Source organism: Dermacentor variabilis, unplaced genomic scaffold (genome assembly GCF_050947875.1).
Source record: "Dermacentor variabilis isolate Ectoservices unplaced genomic scaffold, ASM5094787v1 scaffold_12, whole genome shotgun sequence".
Lineage (NCBI taxonomy): Eukaryota > Metazoa > Arthropoda > Arachnida > Ixodida > Ixodidae > Dermacentor > Dermacentor variabilis.
The window spans coordinates 45,671,204-45,694,280 of record NW_027460280.1 but is presented as its reverse complement, the minus strand read 5'-3'; the positions used below and the strand labels follow the sequence as shown (position 1 = coordinate 45,694,280).

General features: G+C 46.2%; 1 protein-coding gene across 4 annotated transcripts in view; it reads left to right on the top strand.

The window, feature by feature from the left end:
• trbd (ubiquitin thioesterase trabid) overlaps positions 1–23,077 on the top strand; it is a 109,116-nt gene that overhangs the window by 8,264 nt on the left and 77,775 nt on the right. For all 4 annotated transcript variants that reach the window (XM_075677175.1, XM_075677177.1, XM_075677176.1 and 1 more), the window contains exons 3-4: positions 6,557–6,823; positions 22,364–22,513. In XM_075677175.1, coding sequence (XP_075533290.1) covers positions 6,557–6,823; positions 22,364–22,513 — 417 coding nt within the window. The remainder of the gene's footprint in view (positions 1–6,556; positions 6,824–22,363; positions 22,514–23,077) is intronic.

The window sequence follows — 23,077 nt, the reverse complement described above, 5'->3', positions numbered from 1 at the left end:
ACCGTTTTCAGCATGCTTCTAGTGAGCAACTACATCCTCGCTGCAGATTGAAAACTTTTGATAAAAAAATGTTCCAGGGCGTTTTCCGCATTAGCACTTCATGATTATTAAACACTCTGACCGATAAGCTTTCCATTGTACTAAAAGAAATGGGTACCATAAAAAATTGGTTGTCAGTCCCTTTAACATGTTGATGGCAACTCAGTTAAAGGAGCCCTTAAGCACTTTTTGAATACAATAAGAAAAACATTGCTGATCTGTTAGGAAGGTTCTTGTGAACATGTGAGCGAAATATTATTACTGCATGTTGCAGGTAATTTACAATCTGCAGTCAGATGCAGCGAAAAAGAATTGCTTGTTCTTTCCTTTGCAATGTTGTCATACAGCGTCATCACAAGCTGCTGGACCCACCAACAGCTATTGGCTGATTGCTGGATCGCGAGAACATTCTCAGTAATACAGTTACTGCTAATTTGTGTTAAATCAATGAAAAAAAAAATGGCTGCAATCTCAGAAAAAACTATTTCACCTTTGCACTGCCGGCCTACACACAACAGTTGCGCGTTGATGCATCTACTGCACATGGCCTCCGAGAAGAAAAGCGTAGTGTAGATACCGTGGCCACCATGGGCTGCTGCCATGAGCCGTTTTTGCCGCAGATCTGTTCAACCTTTGAGTGGGGTCAGTGGGGCATTGCTTCCTTGTGCCCCCTTGATGTCTCCCTTGTGTAGCTTCCTACGTTGACTGGACAACTGACCAAGAGGGTGCTTTAAATCATCCATGGGGGTGAATGCGTGGCAGAAGGAGGATGAGAATAGAAAGGACTGGCGCATTGAGGAATTAACGGGAAAGGAAGTGTGTTGCCACCTCTTTGAAGGAGCTTGAGCTCAAAAAAACAGTGTTGGCTGACACTGAGATGCAGGTGTCCCTCATTCAAACCCAAATAAACTTTTTTAAAGCAGTGAAACCCAACACTGAGATGTTGTGTATGGAGTGAGAGTATGTCAGGACAGTTGAGGACAGTTTAGCTGTTTCTTCTTGAACAATTTTTACTCTTTCTCTGTTCAAATTGAGGTGAATCCTAGCCCTTTCTAACCTATGATCACTGCACTTTACCCTACCTATCACTTCTACATACATACTGCACTATGTTGGGATCGGCAGAAAGTATGAAATAAATTCCATTTCTTGTTTCACCTTTAGGGTTTTTTCAGGTCCACTTTCTGTTGCTATGTTTCCTGAAAAAGGTGTTCATTATTCTCAGCTTATTGCTTCCTGCGAATTCTACCAACATCTCTCCTCTAGCATTTCTAGAGTTGACACCGTAGTTGCCAATTGCCTGTTCATCCGCCTGCTTTTTCCCCACTTTTTGCATTGAAGTCACCCATTACTACAGTATACCACGTTTGCACTTTTCTCATCACTAATTCAACATCTTCATAAAAACTAATCTACTTCCTCATTGTCGTGACTGGACGTCGGAGCGTAGGTTTGTACTACCTTTAATCTATACCTCTTATTAAGTTTGATTACAACTACTGCTACCCTCATGTCGATGCTGTAGAATTCGTCTGTATTGCCCGCTATGACCTTATGGATTAGGAATCCTACCCCGTATTGCTTCTTATCCGGGAGACCTCTATAGCAGAGGACATGGCTGTTATTCAGCAATGTGTCAGCCTCACCAGTTCTTCTAATCTCACTAAGGCCGATAATATCCCAAACAGTGTCTGATAGTTCTTCGAAGAGTCCTGCTACGCTAGCCTCACTCAGGAGGGTTCAGGTGTTAAACATTGCAAGGATGAGTTTCCATTGGCGGCCTGTCCGGACCCAGACATTCTTAGCACCCTCTGCTGCGTTGCAAGTCTGACCACCGCCTTGGTCAGGTGCTCTGCAGCCGCTGGGGACTGACGGCCATTGCTTAATTGAAGATATCATTAGGGAGGTTGTGGCCGAATACTGCACCAGAGAGGCCAATTCCTGTTTTTGTGAGGGAGTGTCTTTGTTCAAGCTGAGTGGGCATTCCTAATTTGGTTGTACGTGGATAAGTATAGCCCCGCTTACTCTCGGCATCTTTTGCTGGTGTCAGGCGTCGCTCCAAGCCTGCAGCTGTAGTGCACTGGAGAATGTAAAATTCGTGTTGTACGATATAGTGTCAATTCTCCATGGTCCTAACCTCTTGTTTCCTGAATCTCATGCATGCACGCCGTCTTGAACGCGCCTAGGTACACAATATATTTTCGCTGAATTTGAACAGCACTTAACACTTGTCCGCAAAAATAAAAAGGGAAAAGTTTTCAGTGCTCACCGAGAGGCCCCGAGTCGCATGTCATCCGCTCGATGCATCTACCTCGACGCGTCTACATCAAACAAAAAAAAGTGCTCCACGTGGTTTGACTGGAAAACTACTTTGTATTTGAATGTTAGGCTCGGAAATTACATTTCGAGATATAAATGTTCAAACTGGATGAACTTTTCACTGTTCATCAATTTAAATAGCTGCATTCCTTCAAGGTCATATATGTGGCATCCTTCATATTGTTTCTACCATGTGAGAACGTCTATAACTCTTGAGCTGCTGATAGTTGTCATCTTAATCAGCAATGGGTCATTAGCACATCACTCCCTTAGCTGTGGTGCTCTACTGCTGAGCACGAGGTCACAAGTTAATCCGTATTTGCAACAACCACATGCCAATAGGGGTGTGATACGAAAACATTCGTTTACAATGTTTTAGGTGCATGGTAAAGAATCCCAGCTGGTTGAAATCATTCCAAACCACACAGCCAACCAACCACTATGGCACACTTCATTGCTAAGCCCTGGCATCGGGACATTAAGCTCTGTGAATAATAATAATAATAATGTTTGTAGTTTACTAGCAGTAGTAGTCGTAGTTGTAGTAGTAGCAACACCACCATCACCACTATTGCTTCATTTACAAAGTGGTACTTCACTGAAAAACCATGAGGTGCCATTTTTGCCAACTGCCATGCTGGCTGTCTGGCTTGTACGCATCATTCATCTTCCTGGTACTCTGAAACAGAAGGCATGGAAGCGGTGAAAAGGCTCTTTGTGCTTTTCCTAGATGTTTATAATGCATCCAATAAATTTCAACAAACAACCATGAAAAAAAAAAAACTGTAGACCTTGGATCAGGAATGCTGAAAGTATAGAGAGTAAGTAGTTCAAGTCACTACTTGTATGTATCATAACCTTGCCTGATTTATCAGGGTTCCTTCATCATTGAACACTAGTGCCAAGTTCTAAATATATGCTTACTTTCATGATGTACATGTGTGAATGTGTGTGTGTCATGGCGATAGGAGGGTTGTCTACATGATCATTTCTTTTTCCTTTTTTTAGTATCTGTTATGTCCCAATTTCGCTTCATGCCCTTCTATTTTCTTTATCTCTTTTGTTGTAACTTTCCTCTTCCCTATTATTATTTTACCCTGTATCTTTCCCACTGCTGTGGTACAGTTTAGGTGTTTGCTGGAAAATGAGACAGTTACGATGCCCACAGGCGTTCCTTTGCTTCTCCTTTTTTGTCCTTCTTTATACAATAAACTAATACTATGTACACAAATGATGCAAAATATGGGAGCTGTTGTGCTACCATCATCGCTTTGGCAAACAGGGTTTAATAGTGCTGAATTTGCCAAGCCTGTAATGATGTGTAGCAAACAGTGCGGGTGTTCATGGCTTCACCCGTTCTTTTATATAATGGCATTGAGTCTTTGAGAAATTCACAAACTATGTTGCACTTTCCACAGGACATTTAGATTCAATGCTTTTATATGAAGCAGTACATGCTTAGAACCTTGGCAAGCAACAAGAAGAAAGCAATGTTGCCACTTTGGCAAATGACTGTGCCGCCAGAGCTTGGTTGCATTTAGTTCAAAAGTGTAAGTGCATAATGTAAGTGCATATATTGAGAAAGTAACCCACCGTGGTTGCTTAGTGGCTATGCTGTTGGGCTGCTAAGCATGAGGTCGCGGGATCAAATCCTTGCCACTGCGGCTGCATTTCGATGGGGGGGAAATGCGAAAACACTTGTGTAATTACACTTACGTGCATGTCAAAGAACCCCAGGTGGTCCAAATTTCTGGAGTCCCCACTATGGCGTGCCTCGTAATCAAATTGTGGTTTTGGCATGTAAAACTACATAATTTAATATTGAGAAAATATTACTGCTTGAGCCAGTGGAAACATTGAAATATTTATGTAGTAATGCAATGCCGAGGATAGTTGGCTGCCAGTTTGCTGCTAGTGTGGTCCTTGCCTCTGATGATTAGAACGCCGTGTGGTGACATCATGTGTATTCTTGTTAGACCACTTGCTCTTTCCTACACTATCTGCTGTTTTGATTCGTAATCTCCAGCAGAAAAAGTTTTACTAGCTGTTCGAGACATTTTTTTTTCTTTTGACTGGACTCATCTGACTGGAGCCTGGCATAATTGTACTTAATTACACTTAAAAACTCATTTGTGCATTTGTGCTCATTTGTGTCTTGCTGAAACTGACAACACTGCTATTGCTACACCATCATGGTGGCACACCCACATGTGGGGATACTTGGTGCTTGCAAATGCATCACCATGAACACTGTGCATTTTGCTTACCGATCACTGTCAGCTTGATGTTGTCTCTGCTATTACTTCATTTATACATCCATGGGCATTGGGCAATAACTGTATGTGGTAGAGTGTGTATTTTACTTATCTGCCTTAATGTACCGATGATTGGTAACTATTCAACGTTTAAGCTGTGCACCAGATCCCTTGGTAACTCATAACTTGGAGTTTTTGTGGGACATCAAGGGATATATACTAGCAAAGTAGTTTTTTTTAAAGAAGCGTGCCAAGTGTACAATCTTGACATTGAAAAGTTACCATTGTCATGGTGTAGGGGTCTTTCCTAGGCCTGTATCCTTTCCTAAGGTCTGAATGCCAGATGTAGGCACCTTGTATGGGCACTCCTTCAGCAGTGCTGAGATGAGCACATAAGGCACAACAAGCGAATTAGCAGATTGTTGAAGAGCATTTATTGTGCCTCCACACAACTGGCAGCTGTGGAAAGAGTTACTGCTGACCTTACCTGTTAGGCTAGGTCATATGGCTGCCAGGGCAAAAGGGAGCTAAGAAGATGGCAATAGATATTGCAAGATGGAGCAAATGTGGATGCTGTAAGACCAGTCATCCTTGCACTGTTATAGCTGTCAGTCAACTCTCCCCTGTAATTACTTGTTCTGGCTGGTCTGCGCATTTGCCCATTGCTCGGCTATATCACTCAGTGCAGTATTCCATGACAATCTGATGCCCAAAGAAGAGAGAGAGAAAAGAATACAAAGAAAGGCAGGGAGGTTGACCAGAGGTACTTCCGGTTGGCTACCCTGCACGGGGGGGAAGGAGATAAAAAAAAAACTGAGCGTATACTATAGAGCGGTAGGGGGCATCATGTATGTGTGATGAGCGTTGGGAAGAGAAGCAGTGCTGTAGACACAAACCAGCTGGCTTCCTGGGGTGAGAGGAGGAAGGTGCCTGCTCTTATCAGTGCCATATTCTGCAAGAAAGGAAACATGCATAACTTCATAATTATTTGTAAACTTATTTGCACTGCATTTACTCAACAATAGATCAAAACAAAACATAGACGTTTTGCCTCCTGTGCAGGTGGCATCATCATTACACCAGTAACCCAAACAAGTGAATGTATCCTGCTTATCTATGAAGCACACGTAAACATCCACCAGGGGACCACAGTTCGAATTGAATGCTGACTGATCACAGTGGATAATCCATTACTAGAAGAATTTTCTCTGGCTCTATTGCTGCTCCCATGCCGGCATTGTCACATTATCAAAATTGAATGTGTTGTTTCGTCCAGCATTCTGTCTTACAAGTGTTTCATACGTTGCATTTGTGACGTCCTTCATGTACTTGTTGAGATGAGTACCACGTCGCTGCCCAGTGTCACGATTATAGCTGGGGTCACAATCCGAGCAGTCCAACTTGTAGGTGACGCTGCTTTGCTCATTCGGCAGCGTTCGGTCCTTAAACTTTGAAAACATGTTTGCCAGTGTATACATGGTCCTGCAAAGCCCTGTGCACTGAGTCGTATAGCCACAGCATTCGGCCTGCACACACAGGAAGCTGGCCTTTCCGCTGTGCTGTGTCGATCCCTTGCATGTGGCATCATATTGTAGACAGCTCTCGGGCTAATTCCACTTCTTCAAAATAACGGTGACATTTACTACTCGCGACCGTAAGAGCTGAGTTGATGACAGCTTGATAATTCCTACAGCCATTTTTCCAAAGTGTGCATCTTTGTTGGTGTTGCAGCACTGAAGTAGCTTTTAACCAAATTAACATTTTCTCCAGTTGTGTGGTGTTTCATCACACAAGTGGGACACACTTGAATGGTGCTGGATTGTCGCCGCTGTAATAGAGGTATGGGGGCTAGTGTCTGTGAGTTGACTGTACAGTGTAGTGCATCCAGGGAGGATTGCCTTTATGTTTAAAAGCCATGACAGGTATCTGGTGTGGCATTCCAGATCTCACCCATAGTGTCCCCTGATCCGGCCAACCCATACCAGAAATGGGCATGCAGTCGGTGCACGTATCTCAACTGGCCTCGGTCAAGCAAGTGCACCCAGTGTCTGCAAATGCGAGGGTCGCCAAGTGTTGCGCCAGCCAGCCCGCCATCAGGCCAGCCACAGCAGGCCACAACGTCTACTGAAGTAGCACATGGCAGTACTGACCTACATTGCAAGTGGACTTGCCATGCCTGCACCTACGAGAACTGGCCAAAGTCACGAAAGGTCAGTTAGTCATGCCACTAGTATTTGCTAAGGTGCAAGATCATACAAGTGGTTGCGGCGCTGTGAGCATGAACAATAAAGGTGACATCCACCTGAAATTATTTTGAAGCTAGAAAGGAAACGCGATCCTCAGAAAGAAGGCTTTGAAGCTTAAAGGGCCCCTCACCAGGTTGCATAGCAAATTTCAGTTATACGCTGCAAGTTATGTGCTCACTAGGGAGCGTTCTGCTGCTAGAATTTTTCAAATTGGTTCATTAATAGCAGAGATAAAAATATTTCAGTGCTGCGAGTCCATGATTTCAGGAGGCAAGTGCCATTTCCAAGAGAGACTCTCTCTCCTTTTGGCCTGTCTAGCCTCCACAAGTTAAATTCCTTCCCTGCGTTCTCATACCTGAACTTGAGCATTGCACGACGCGTACGTCACGCGCCCCACCTTCATATTTTTCCCTCGCTTTCTTGCTGCGCGGCGCATTTCCGCTCTGCTGATGGCGTCATGACCGAGCTGTTGTGTTTGTCTCTTTTTGCACAGCACACAATTTTGTGCGCTGTGCACGAGGACACCTGACTAGTGGTATAAGTCAGTGCTATGCGAATACTGAGGCAGACGCTAGTGATTCACAAAGCATGATCATGCGCTGGAACACAGTGTCTGCACGCGCGACTGCACGGCGTGGGAACAAGCAGACAAACCGGAAGTACATCTCCCTTGCTTCGGTGCAAAGTAAAACAAGAACACGCAGACACTCGGTTTGTGTATTTTATTATTTCTCTAAATAGTAATTTGTCTATTGAAGAAACAGATGACACAAATAGCAGATATTGCCTTGAATAATTCTTGCAGTCACGTGTAACTGTGAACGACATCACAGCAGTGCGATGTACGTAGCCGCACTTGTGCGATATACATTGACTCTCTGGTTGCGAGCGCAGCGCCCACGAGGAAGGGCAAACGGCATTCAGTTTGAAGTTTCAGCTCTTTCCACGGCACGTAGCGATGTAATACTTAGCATACATGATCGTTAGCATGCATTGTATGCACGGTGCTTGTCAGCTCAAAATGCCCAGACCTGGTGAGGGGCCCTTTAAAGGGACACTAAAGGCCAATACTAAGTCGATGTGAACTGTTTAAATACCATTCCAGAAACCTTGCAACGCTTGTTTCGTGCCAAGAAAATACTTAGTTTACGAGGAAATTGCATCTGAAGATTCCGAATACCTTTTTCGAATTTCAAATCTCCTGCCACCCAACCGGGGGAGTGGTGACGTTGCATACGCCATCACCACCCTTTGCTGCCGTTGGTGAGTAAAACGGCGCCCGACAGAAGCGGGCACCGAGCCAAGACAGAGCGGTGGATTTGCTACTGCAGTTGCTTTTTGGTCAATTGGTGTAGACCGTTTAGGCATTCCTCGACATCACATGGAAGTTGAATTCTCTGCTACTTGCAGTTTGTGCGAGTTTCGCTAGCCAGTAAAACCAGCGCAGCACTATGCAATAACAAAACTACTGAAACGCGAAAGCGTCGGTGGTGAGGAGTCGAGCGAAAACGAAGCCTTTCGACCGCCCATGTTGTTGTCAAGAGTAATTTCAATGAGTTCTTTTTTCTAAAAATTTAATAGAACTTTAGAAGTAGCATTTTACTTCGTCTTATAATACAAGGATGTTTTTTGCAACGAGTTATTCAGTACTAGGGACGTAATTTAACTGAGGAGTGCTTTCGTCATCAGGCAAGTACTTGAATGTTCCGGGGGTCTCTAATCATGTCCTGCATTTACCTCAATTTCTCGATTACAAAGGCTCTGTTCGTGATAATATTGACACCTTAGAGATTCTCAAGCACTAATCTGTCACTTTAGTCTGACTTAATGGTTGTCTTTAGTGTCCTTTTAAGAAAAAAGTCATGCTAGTCTGGGGTTTGAACCCAGCATCACAGATATTAAAGGGCATTATTTCTAATCTAATGAGGAGTAAAGTGCACAGTAGGAAGAGAGTGAATTAATTGAGAACTGCAAATGCTGGAACATTGACTGAAAATTCCATCTTTCTTGCAATTTTTTTTTTCATTTTTTTTTTTACTGTCCTTAAAAGAGTTAATGAAAGCTTCGGTGGGCCCACACTTTTTGTAGGCTTTCGTTGGGATGGGTTCTGCTGCATCCCGCCTCCAGAGCACAGTTGGAGAAGCCACTGTCTTGCTTCTCGACCATGTCAGCAATGCCAGCTCAACTCTGTCTGCGTCTCCTTTTTCTTAATTTCTTCTTCTTCTTTCGCACTTCACGTGCATCTCGCCTGCAGGTCCCTTCTCCATTTCGTCGACTGGCATCTTCGTCTTTTTCACATTGTCATACAGGTCTTGTTGGTGACTCATGACAGTATGACATGATTAAAAACCAACACACCGACACACAAATGACACTTCTGGCACTTTTCAACTCTATCTGGGCTGCCGGATACCTCCCATCCTCATGGAAGGGAGCTATTGCTGGGTAAAGACCCTTCCTTGGAGGCGAGGTATCGCCCGATAGCTCTTACAAGTTGCCTGTGTAAACGTTTTGAAAAAATAATTAATTGTCGACTCATACCTTTCCTACTGAACAATATGCTTGATCCCTATCGGTGTGGCTTCAGAGAGGGGTGGTCCACAACTGATCACCTTGTGCGCATTGATGGATATACCTGTGTTGCATTTGTACATAAACAGTTTTTCTTATCGATATTCCTCGATAGGGAGAAGGCATATGACACAACATGGCGTTATGGGATCTTTCAAGACTTGTCGGGAATCAGCGTCTGTGGAAATATGCTTAACATAATGAAAAGCTATTTGTCCAATCATACCTTCTGCATGAAAATCGGCAACATATTGTTGCGACCTTTTATACAAGAAACTGGTATACCCCAAGCAGGCGTGCTTAGCTGCACGCTCTTTATCATGAAGATGAACACTCTTCATGCTTTATTACCGTGAGCTATTTTTTATTCCGTCTACGTAGACGACATGCAAATAGGTTTCAAATCCTGCAACCTTGCAGTGTGTGTGAGACAAGTACAACAGGGCTTGAACAAAGTGTCCAAATGGGCAGACAAAAATTATTTAAAGTAAACCCCAACAAAAGTTCTTGTGTGCTTTTCACAAGAAAGAAAAGGCTCATTGCAGATCACAATGTTGAAATGTATGGGCAACAAATACCTGTGAATAAATAGCACAAGTTCTTAGATATTATACTTGACTAAACTTTTATTCAGCACATAAAATATCTCAAGGTGAAATGCTTAACAACAGTGAACTTACTGAAAATTTTATCCCACACAACATGGGGAAGCGACCTGATGTGTTTACTGAATCTTTACAAGAACCTCATTCGATCACGATTGGACTATGGTGCCGTGATCTATCAGTCTGCCTCCCCGAGCGCGCTATAGATGCTAGATCCCGTCCACCATCTAGGTATCCGGCTGGCCACTGGCGCTCCATTTGCAGAGAGAATACATCAGCCTAACATATTTTATGAAAGTTCACTCCAATTGTCAACATCTGTGTTTTAATACCGTTAACAATATGACATGTGCTACACTCTTTCGTAATCATCCCTCTGTAAGGCAGCCTTCTTCACTGCGTGTGAGGGAGCGTAGTGTTGATAATGGATGTCCCACTCCTCAAATATCGCTTAATGCCTCCAGCTAAGCTGCTACCGTCTTGGTAGTGGCAGCTGATAGAATGTGATATATCTATCCTACAAATTACAAAGCGCGCTTCAGAGATCGAAATCTGAATGCATTTCCTAAAACCCCAGTACAAGCACTCCTGTACAGAGTTCTACACAGACACATTGACGTCACATGCCGGGGTGTCCTATGCAGCCGTCGGTCTATTCTTCTCGGATTCCGATGTACTGCATCCAGAAACAAGCATCTTTACGGCTGTGGCCCATTCACTATTGTTGGCTGTGAAGCATATAAGGAAATCAAAACTCCAAGAAGCAGTTATATATACAGACTCCCTAAGCATCCTGAAGGCCTTGATGTCACTGTAAGCACAAAAATCTAGTACTTAATAAACTCTATTCCGTCCTGTGTAAAGTGTATAAATCTTACCAGCATGTCATTATATGCCGGGTGCCTGGCCATAGGGTCATCGAGGGTAATGTTCTGGCGGACGAGATGGCCACGTCAATTTCATTGCAAGCTAGTAATTCCTTTCTTACAAAGGAAACTGCGAAACCACTGGCAACGCTTGTGAGATGCGGAAACAAATAATAAGCTGCACGTAATGAATAAATAAGCTGCACAATTATGTTTCTGGCCCTCTGCAGCAAAATCACGCCGAACAGATGTCCTATTCTGCCATCTCAGAATAGGACACACATTTGGCACATGGAATTTTCTACGCAGTGGAAATGAAACTCCAACCTGTGGTAGATGCGGGGAGAAGCTGACCGTCCTCCGCATCCTCCTGGAGTGTCGGGAAGCCGAATTTGAGAGAGAGATATTTTCCCCTAGCATACCAGCAGCACATCCCCCTTCATCCCGTCTTGTTTCTCGGTCCAGAACCATTTTTTGATACTAATACAGTCCTAGCTTTCCTGAAAGATGTCTTACATGTTATTAGCCCCATACATTCGTAGTGCTTCCTCTCTTCAGAGGATGCCACTGCGATAGTAGTATTGTATAGCACATGCCTCCAGGCCCTTGTGTTTCAAGGGCTCTGGTGAGGCAGTAGTGCATTAGCAAATTTTTTCATGACATAATGTTACGTGTAGCTGTAGCCCAATGCTATATACAACTTATTTAGAGGAAGCTAACGGAAGGCCAAAATGGCGACGCTATATCAAGCGGGTCCACGTCGTCTTCCTCCTCTTCAGTGCAACCACACTGTGGTGGCTGTTTTGTAGCATCACCCCCGGCAGTAGAAGCACCGTCCCGGTGCTTAATCTACACATCCGCGTTGAAAGGTGTATGGTATGGCTTTAGCCTCGCCACGTGAACGATGTCAATTGCAGCCGATGATGACGCTGAGAGGTCGGCGGTCACAACTTCATACGTGACATCAGTCACTTGTCACACCACACAGTATGGGCCAGTGTAGCGCGACAGCAGCTTTTCGGAAAGGCCCACACGTCGAATGGGTGACCAGAGAAGCACCAGAGAACCCGGAGTAAAGTGCACGTCACGATGGTGGCAATCATAGAGACGTCTCTGATGCTCCTGTGAGGCCTTGAGACGGGTGCGGGCGAGCTGGCGCGTGTGGTCGGCGTGTGCGATCGTGTCGCGGGCGTATTCAGTGGCTGAACGTGTGGCCGAGGGCAACAAAGTGTCTAAGGCCAACGCGGGTTCTTGGCCATATAGGAGATAGAATGGTGAATAGCCGGCGGTGTCGTGACGCGATGAATTATATGCGAACGTCACATATGGTAAGTGAAGATCCCAGTTGTGGTGGTCGGTCGCAACGTACTTCGAAAGCATGTCGGTGATGGTCCGGTTGAGGCGCTCCGTGAGGCCGTTGGTCTGTGGGTGGTAGGACGTGCTGAACTTGTGCTTTGTCGAGCAGGAGCGGAGGATGTCCTCGACAACTGCCGACAGAAAGCTGCGGCCACGGCCAGTGAGTAATTGGCGCAGAGCACCGTGCACTAAGATGATGTCATAGAGCAGAAAGTCAGCAACGTCAGTAGCACAACTTGTCGGAAGGGCTCTGGTGATTGCGTACCGCGTAGCATAATCAGTAGCGACGGTGACCCATTTATTTCCGGAGCCCGAGAGAAGAAACGGTCCAAAGAGGTCTAGACCAACACGGAAAAAGGGTTCCGGGGGGATGTCGATCGGCTGGAGACATCCAGCTGGAGGTGTGGAGGGCTTCTTCCGGTGCTGACAGGGCTCACAAGCGGCAACGTAGCGCCGCACGGAGCGGGCGAGACCTGGCCAAAAGAATCGACGTCGTACACGGTCGTATGTGCGCGAGACGCCCAAGTGTCCAGCCAAGGGAGCGTTGTGAAGTTGTTGGAGGACATTTGAACGCAGGTGCGATGGAATTGCGAGCAGAAGGTCAAGGCCGTGTGGATCGAGATTGCAGCAGTATAACGTCCCCTCAAGGAGAAACATCCGGAGAGAGGCGTCGCCAGGCGTTGACTCCAGATGGTCGATGAGGGCTTGTAATGAGAGATTGCGGCGTTGGTCGTTGCCAATTTCAAGCAACTGGGACACAGAGAAAACGCAAGCAATGGCGTCCGCATCAGCCGGCTCGTCGACGGGGTAGCGGGACAAACAATCGGCATCCTGGTGCAAGCGTCCCGTCTTATATACCACGGAGAAGGTATATTCTTGCAGGCGTAATGCCCAGCGAGCGAATCGTCCCGTGGGGTCCTTAAGCGACGATAGCCAGCAGAGCGCGTGGTGATCAGTGATGACACAGAAGGGGCGTCCGTACAAGTATGGACGAAACTTCGCAACAGCCCACACAAGAGCGAGGCACTCGCGCTCTGTGATTGAATAATTGCGCTCGGCGGGTGATAGAAGTCTGCTGGCATAGGCTATAACACGATCATGTCCACGCTGCTAACACTGCTCCTATGCCGTGACCACTGGCATCAGTTCGAACTTCCGTTGAGGCAGACGGGTCAAAGTGGGCCAGAATTGGAGGCATGGTAAGGAGAGTAGTGAGCTGCGAAGAAGATGCGGCATGGTCAGGTCCCCAAGAAAATGGGGCATCTTTCTTCAAGAGGTCGGTAAGGGGACGTGCGATGGTCGCAAAATCCTTCACAAAGCGTTGGAAATAAGAGCATTCTTATAAGAATTCTTATAAGAATAAGAATTCTGGGTTGTCCAGCAGGCTCACGACGTGGCCGTGAGGCTTGGCCTTCAGGTCCCGACGTGGGAGCGGCCCGCTTAGTGATTAATTATCACTACTTGCAGGACCAAATAAAGTTTTCCTTCCTTCCTTCCTTCCCTACGAAACTACGAACGTCCTTGGTAGACTTCGGAACAGGGAAGTTCGTAACGGCGCGAATTTTGTCCGGATCAGGTCTCAACGCCTCGGGCGTCCACGAGGTGTCCAAGAACGGTGATTTGGCGGCGAGTGAAGTGACATTTTGACGAGTTCAGCGGGAGACCGGCGCGGCAGAACACGTCAAGAATCGCTGAAAGACGGTCTAGATGCGTGTCAAAAGTTGGCGAATAGACGATGACGGTCGTCAAGATAGCACAAACAGGTGGACCACTTGAACCCCTGAAGCAAAGAGTCCATCGTTCGTTCGAAGGTGGCGGGTGCGTTACAGAGACCGAAAGGCATCACCTTGAACTGATAAAGGCCGTCGGGTAACAAATGCTGTCTTCTCTCGGTCCATGTCGTCGGCGGATATCTGCCAGTAGCCGGACCGTAAGTCGATAGAAGAAAAATAGGTGGCACTGTACAGGCAGTCTAGAGCGTCATCAATACGTGGCAAAGGGTACATGTCCTTTTTTGTGATTTTGTTCAGGTGGCGATAATCTACACAAAAACGCCACGTTCCATCCTTCTTTTTGACAAGTACGAAGGGAGAAGCCCAGGGACTACAGGAAGGCTCGATAATGTCCTTTGCAAGCATCTTTTTGACTTCCTGTTGGATAACAGCTCGTTCGGACGCAGAAACACGATATGGACGTCGGTGAATAGGGTTCGCATCGCGAGTGTTTATGCGATGGTTCACGACGGATGTTTGACCTAAGGGTCGATTGTCAAAGTAAAAAATGTCGCGATAGCCTTCAAGAACACAGCAAAGAGCTTCAGCTTGAGCAGGTGTAAGGTCAGAGGAAACCATCTTCTCAATGTCGACGTCAGTACCGTGCGATGATGTCACGGTATGGGCTGAGCTGTGACGATCTTCCACTGTGAATGGCTCGATCTCATCATCCTGCAAAGCGCTAATTATAGCCAATGAAATCCCCTGAGGCAGAACTTGCGCGGTTAGCACGAAATTGACAAGGGGAAGGCAGGTGCGGTTGCCAGTAATTGTCAGCACAGTGTGCGGTACGGTAACACCACGTGTAAGTGTAACTGCCGGAATTGGTGCGACCGCATAATTACAGTCAGGTACAGCTGGTGAGGACAACAAGTTGACGTGTGTCACAGAGTGGGGCGGTAGGCGAATAAAATCCATGCAGCTCAAACGGCTTGGAGGCGGGTCCACAGGGTCGGCAAGAAGAGGCAAGTCAAGGCGAAGTGAGCCGGCTGAACAGTCAATGAGGGCAGGATGATTGGCAAGGAAATCCAGACCGAGAATGAGTTCGTGAGGGCAATGCTCGATGACGGTGAAGAGAACGACGGTGTGTCTCCCAGCAGTGGTGAGTTGGGCAGAGCACATACCAACAATAGCGACAGTCCCTCCGTCGGCGACTTGTACAACTCGGTTTGGGGCAGGCGTCAGAACTTTTTTGAGCCGACAGTGAAGAGCAGCACTCATAATGGACACATGCGCCCCGGTGTCAATCAACGCACACACAGGAACATTGTCGACGAGAACGTCCAAAAGATTCTTGTTCGTGGGTAATGTGAAGCGAGGATTTCGCGCCAATGTCGTCATTGCAGCTTCACCTCCAGAAGCTGCACTATCTAGTTTTCCGGTCGGGGGTGCGGCGAGTAGGTCGGAGAAGGAGCACGGCGTGACGGGGGCGAACGAGATTGACGACGGGAGGGAGAAGGTGAGCGGGAGTAGCAGTGTCGTGTCAAAGGTGCCGCAGGGTCAGATGATGGAGCGGGCATAGATGGGGCGAAGGAAAAGGATGCGCTAGAGGGGCAAGGGTGGTAATCAGGAGAATAGCGCGTCGAAGTCCAGCGGCTGCGGCAGTGGCGAGCGACATGTCCAATGCGTTGGCAGTTAAAACAGATCGGCTTGTCGTCCACGGTTCGCCATTCGGAGGGGTTGCGCTGTCCATAAGAGTAAGAAGAGCACGGTGGGGACGTGCGGGGAGAGAGAGGTTCCGAGCATACGGAACGAATGGATTGCAGGCCGACGTTGGACAACTCTTGACGGACGACGGCCTGTATCAAGGAGATTGTCACCGGAGAAGGATCAGGTGACGGGAACGAAGGGGCCCCCGGTTGTGTCGCTTCGACCTCACGACGAATGATGCGGGTCAAGTTGTCACATCACGACGGCTGGTGGAAGAGGTCGTCACAGGATGACGTAGCAGCTGTATTGGGAAGTCGCGTGATGTGCTGGGATACCTGGCAGCTTTTAGCATGCTCGAGACGGCGGCACTCCTTGAGGATCGTATCGATGCTGGTGACATTAGTAAACACCAGTAAATTGAAGGCGTCGTCAGCAATGCCTTTGAGGACGTGATTAACCTTCTCGTCCTCAGACATGGTCGGGTCAGCCTTGGCACAAAGGGCCAAGACGTCGAGAATGTACGACACGTAGGACTCGGTCGACGTCTGTACACGTGTGGCAAGTGTTTTTTTGGCATTGACTTGGCGACCGAACGGATTGCCAAAAAGGTCACGGAGCTTCTCTTTGAAGGGATCCCAGCTCGAGATCTCCTCTTCGTGAGTCTGGAACCATGCAAGTGGAGCTCCGTTGAGGTAGAAAAGAACATTCGCAAGCATAATAGTCGGATCCCACCTGTGACTGGTGCTGACACGTTCGTATAAGCGGAGCCAGTTGTCAACATCAGGACTGCCGACTCCATTGAAAACACCAGGATACCGAGGGGGGAAACGGCGACGTAGGTCGGGGCTGCAGGCGGAGACGGTTGTGTAGATGAAGTGCCGTCAGCAGGAGCCGAAGTTGCACTGTCGCCGTTGCGATCGCTGCGAAGCTCCATGACGAGTACGGGGAACGTCCACCTCCACCAAATTAATGTTACGTGTAGCTGTAGCCCAATGCTATGTACAACTTATTTAGAGGAAGCTAACGGAAGGCCAAAATGGCGACGCTATATCAAGTGGGTCCACGTCGTCTTCCTCCTCTTCAGTGCAGCCACACTGTGGTGGCTGTTTTGTAGCAATACTTTGTATATCGTATCATTTTTAGCATGCATTTAAATGCTCATAGTACACATCATTAGTCATCGCCATAATCTTATTAGACGTAGATTTTACACACTTTACAGCGACTATGTTTAAGGCCCCTTTACAGCCATATCACATCAACTTCATAGAACTCATCACTCCACTGCAGTCACTAACACTGGCATGGTGCTCTTTGGCCATAAGTGGCCCTTGCGCCAATAAACAACACACATTCATTCAAGGAGCCCCTAATGTACAGTAGAATGTCGATGATACAATTATGGCTTGTACAAATTTCGGGATGATACATGTTTTGTTAGCCCCGGCCAAGTTTCATTAAAGTACAGTGTGCTAGAATTTGGATGTAGTGAACTGATTTTTGTTCTGCGGTGTTTGACACGAACAGACACGGCCACCCGCACGGCCACCCGCACGGCCACCCGCACGGCCACTAAAGATGCTCCACGGACTCCACGGTGAGGCCACGGCTGCAGCAGCGTGATGAAAGGTGCCTAGATAGGTTTCATCTCGAGACCTTAGCACGGCGCAGACAGCAACGCTGGCTGTCGTCATTCTGGCTAAATAGCTGCGCAATGTTGTGGGGGTTGCCAGCGTTGCCTGCTAACGGCACCTTCACTTTGCGAATATGAATGGCGCAGGCTGCGCGGATGTAGGTTACGGGACGGGCTGGGACGGACTATGCCAGGCATGTTTCTTTATTCTTTTATTCTGTCTGTTCGCATCCACACTCTGTGCTTTGTGATGGCGGTGCTGTTTCAGCAAGTGCCTTCAAGCAAACAAAGATGTCTCGCAAGCTTAAAGCCCTCTCCTTTAACGAGAAGTTGGACATTTTATGAAAGGTGGACAAGAATCCAAAAAGAAAACGCATGGACTAGACAAAAGAGCTGAACTTCGCACCATTGCCATTGTGCACGATTGTTGGACAACGTGATCAAATAATGAAGAATAAGCTCCGCTTCATGTCGACACAAAGGAGACGAAGACAGCTCACTTAAGCTGGAGGAAGCTTTATTAACATGGTTTAAAGAAGTGACTGTTGCCGGCATGAGCATAGAAAGTAAAGTTCTCCGAAGAAAAAAACATATTTGTGGTGGTGCAAAAGCTGACAAGACATGCTTTCTTTGGTGCACTGATTTGTTTCAGGCTTCTGGCAGCTGGCTCTACAGCTTCAAACCAAGGCACGGTCTTGCCTACAAAAGTGTCAGTGGTGAAGCAAAAAAACTTATCAGTCAGTCGTGAGCATTTGGATCGCGACTATGCTGCCGTCGCTCATCGATGGATATGAGCCCAGAGATGTGTTTAATGCAGGTGAGGCAGGCCTGTTTTTTGACCCTCAGCTTTGGAAGAGCTTCTGCTTTAAAGGCCAAGTATGTCGGAGCAGGCAGAAAATCAAGGAGAGGACCCGACCCCCATTCTGTTCTGCTGCTATGCCGAAGGTTCAGAGAAACTTCAGCTCACTGTAGTAGGTAAGTGTCAGAAGCCCTGATGTTTATGTGGGAAAATCACCTGCCTTGCATTTACCAGGCAAATAAAAAACCATGGATGATGGCAGCCCTGTTTGAAGAGTTTCTCTCGCTACTCAACCAAAGGATGTCGAGTAAGAACAGGAATATTGTACTGATTGTTGATCAGTGCGCTGCCAACCCTAAGCAAGTAACGCTTCAAGATGTAAAGACCGAGAAGAAAGGGGGTTAACCGAGGGGCCCTATCTTTATTAGTCATATCATACGAAGCCAACAAACACTGACACCAAGGACATAGGGGAAATTACTTGTGCTTAATAAATGAAATAAAGAAACGATAAATTAATGGAAATGAAAGTGGATGAAAAAACAACTTGCTGCAGGTGGGGAACAATTCCACAACCTTAGCCTATTAATGAATTTATTAATTTAGTAATAAATAGTAATTCCCCTATGGTTGTCCTAGGTGTCGGTGTTTGTTGGCTTCTTACGATATGACTTCAAAATGTAAAGGTTATTTTTGCCCCCGAATACGATGACCCACCTACAGCTGCTCGACGCTGGAGTCCCCTGGAATGTTTCACATCCCTGGGGACTCCAGCGGTGCCTAGATATGTGCTTTAGAAATGTTCTTTATCCGCAGGAATGTGCTTTATCCAAAGTATGTTATCATGACCATGTTGTTCTGTCACACCTTGGCTCCCTGCGCATGAGCGGAAGTTGTCTTTTCTTTTATATGTTTTTTGAGGCTGTCATTAAACAGTTGGTAGTTCGCTGGTGCTTCAATGTCTTCCTTTCTTCTGTCCCTTTTCAAGAAATGTATATTGTGCCACAAAGTATACCTAGGGAAAAGACTGGGAATGCGGGAGATGGAAATTCAAGACTATGATCAAAACGTGAACAAGGTGAATGCAGGAGCCAACGTTTCGACAAGTCCACTTGTCGAAACGTTGGCTCCTGCATTCACCTTGTTCACGTTTTGCTCAATGTATACCTAGGAAATCTAAGCACCAACTTGCCCAAGAAGTCCTTTTGGATGTGAAACATCATTTTAAGGGGCTTCTTGTATGGCGCCTACTCGCTAAGATTAGTTGTAATGACAGCTACTTGAAAATGAGTCTTCTGGATGGGCTGCACTTCAATGCCCTGGCTTGGGACTGCGTCACACCGGTTACCATAGCCAACTGTTTCGGGAAGTGCAGCTTCTTTAGAAATTCTGAAGGTAGTGGCCTCAGAGCCGGAGGAGCTGGAAATTGAGAATTGGGATGATCCTCAATGTCAAGTGCTCCGTGGATGATTTTCTGACCACAGATGACAGCCTTGTCATCTACAGTGTACACACAGTCGAGGTCATTGTATTAAGGCCACATCTGACGCTGGTTCCAGCGAGAACAAAGGCGACATTGACAGGAACAATGATGAGGAGCCACCACAGGCAGCTGAAATGCTGCATGTGCTCTGTTTTGAGGCCTGCCATGGGTGTGGATGAAATTGGCGACGACACGTGCTAGCATTTTTACACTCTCACGTGTCGTTGAAAAGTCTGGTGGCTGACTCAACAAAAAAGCAAAAGGACATTATAGATTTCTTTCTCTGCAAGTAAAGTTTTCGTTTTTTGCTACATTCAACGAAAAGTTTTTCAGTTTTTCTAGCTTTAACTCTCCCATTTTTGTTTTTTGGTGATGTCCGTGATATGAATTTTGGGTGGTATGAATATTTTTCGTGACCCCGGGAGATTTGCATGATCGAGATTCTGCTGTATCTTTCGCTCTATTTTCCCATTTCAATCCTTCATTATGTTCTAAATAAATCGTTCAAGTTCTTTTGGGTTAGATTAGGTTACTTAACCTGGTCACCTGGTGTCCTGATGCCCATGTCATGTCAAGATCGAACCGCTGCCATTTAAGTAACGCCACACGGCAAGCCATGAGAAATGAAAATTTGGCGTCGTAATAATGTAGGCTATAACTTATTTTAACAGACTAGTCCGCACCATCTGTGTCATCAGCACCGAATTCCAGGATGTTGCCTCGGCTTCCATTGTGCAATCAGCCACCATAAAAGTGGAGGAAGCCACCATAGCCCTTGCTGTTGTCTCCAAAACCATGTTAGATACAATCATTGGCCTCACGGACTCGTAATCGGCATGCTGGAATTATGTGCAAGGCTGCATCTCTGCCAAGGCCCACAAAATTCTGCAGCATGTATCGCCAACCACCGTATGGACCCCCGGCCACGAGTCCCTCTGTGGTAATCAGCGTGAGCTGATTATGCTGGGTAATCGGTGTATTATGCTGGCAATCAGCATATGCTGAGGGCAGGCTGCACTCAGGATGGAACCCCTAGTCCCCCTCCCCCATTACATGGTTCTACAACACTACCACCCCTCACGCCTCAACCTGCACCTCACATATCCCTCACAGAAGAGGATACCTTTGCTTGGTGACAATTACAAACTACAGCTTTCCTCCACACCTCTGTCATGCCATACATCCCACTCTGTATGCCCTCAAGTGTCCACGTTGCCAGGCATACTCATCACTTTATCACAACCAAAGAATGCTCTTGCACCACCCTCACTCCCCCCATCATAAACCCCACACCTGTAACAATGGGAGGCTGTGTTGTCTAGCTTGGGCCTATGTGACCAATGTCAGCTGGTGTGGCAGGCCTGGAAGGCAGCCAAAGCTGCAGGATTCATGTACTGACCCAACCCCATGTACTGACACAACCATACAGTTTTCTTGAGTGCACTCACCTACGCAGTTTTATTACGCTATAGACGTAAATATTAGTCTAAGAGCAGGAACATTTGAGACTTGCGAAATATTCTCGTGTGCGCATTTTCGAAGCCTTGAACTATGCTTATAACAATGCATCTAATTTTTTAATTTCATTTTTTTATTGTTGTTATTCATGAATAAACAGTACATATATGCCTATGCAAAATATTTTTTCTCACTTTACGGTCACCCTAGAAAAATTGCGGTAATTTTTTTCTAAATAGGTCCCTCAGAAGAATTCGAATCTGCAATAAAAAAAATGACCCTGGGTGGTCGCATATGGCAAAAAAAAAATTGACCCTGAAAGGGTTAATATTAGAAGTGTCAAAGTGGAAAAAAGTATATGTGGGGGTTTGGAAAGCCGGTCACGTGGTGGAGGAGTGTGTTTGCGTGCGTGCGTGCGTGCTTGCATGCATGCCTGCGCGCGTGTGTGTGTGTGTGTGTGTGTGTGTGTGTGTGTACGTGCGTGCATGCATGCATGCCTGCGCGCGCGCGTGCGTGCGTGCGTGTGTGTGTGTGAGTGTGTAATGGAACTGATGGTGGTCTGCACTCCGGACCACCGTCAGTGCACTCCATTTTTCGAAGAGGCAGGGTGTGCGATGAGTGAGCTTCTGTCTTTGCTTTGGGGTGAACGCGGTTTAAATCGTGGAGACCTAAAAGAGGTGCGGTGTAATGCTAACACATTTCTTACATTTACTGCTAAATTGCCACTCAATCTTATTCTGTCTGTTCTGACTCAACATTATTTTTTATTGTTTGTACTGCAGAGTTCTTTTGTAATTCTGTTGCCACTCCAGCAATAGCCTTGAACAGAACTGCAGCATTTCAAGAAATAAAATAAAAATAAAATGAAATAAATTTAAGAAATATAATGCTCAGATAGACAAATTTTTGTAGTAATTGTTTTAATAGAATTGACAGTGCATTAATCATTGAGGGAACTATGCCCCACCACGCCCCTTTTAAAAAAAATCATATTGTAGTTAGCCATTCAATATAGAGGTACAATGTTCTTCTTTAGAGGTGTTTGCTGCTGCATTCTTAACTTTTGTCTGTAATACTTATCATGGCCTTTTGGCTATACTGCTAAGTGATATTTTATGCTGGGGGTGTAGAACATATAACAATTGCTATTTAAAATTGAAAGACGTTTTTGCTGTTCTTGCATAAGAAAGTTGACTTCAACATTGTAGTCTTTGTTGTTCCCCTGCATGTTTCCCTATGTCGCATGATTGTTGTTGAGTAGTGCCCGTTCTTCACATGTTGTGTGTTGCTGGCATTTCATTTTTATTGCAGTGTGTTATGTGCAATGTGGCTCGTCTGAAAAGTGACTCGCCAGTCAGCAATCGGACTCCTGAGCCTGATGACCAGCGTAATAACTCTGCGGGAGTTCCATCCATCTGTACTGGTGGTAGCAACCGTCTCACGGCAACAACTGAGATTGAGGTAAGAAAGCATGGGAAGTTTAAGTGTTTCTTGCTGTTAACGCGCAGTAGCCTTGTGTACACCCTTGCAACTTTTTAATAACATTGCACGAGCATCGATCCTGCAGCGCGTCAGTGGTCTTGTAGTGGCAAGGGGCACTCCTGAAGTGATCAGTGCTGCAAAATTCATTCAAACTGAAAATCGCCTCTCATGTCTGCGCATACTATTGCTGATTCTACTGTCCCTCACTGTTACAGCCCCGCTGACATACCGTGCAGTCGATGCTTGTGCAATATTATTAAAAATGGCAAAGGTGTACATTAACCCGACACACAACAACATGAGTCATCTGTTGTGTCCTGCAAGGTTGTGCTGACTTGCCTGCTTCTCGCGTGAACCCAGTGTTAGTGTGTCATCAATCAGTTTTGACCTCTGTCCGGTGGGCAGTGTCAGCAATTGCAGTTTCTGAGATTCCGAAGCACTGCACTGAGCTATGACATTGCAAGGCAGGTAGAAAAGGTAACTCCTTGGCTCCACCGTGTTTGTACTGCAGCACTAAGTGGGTTGAATGGTTCAACTTTGTGG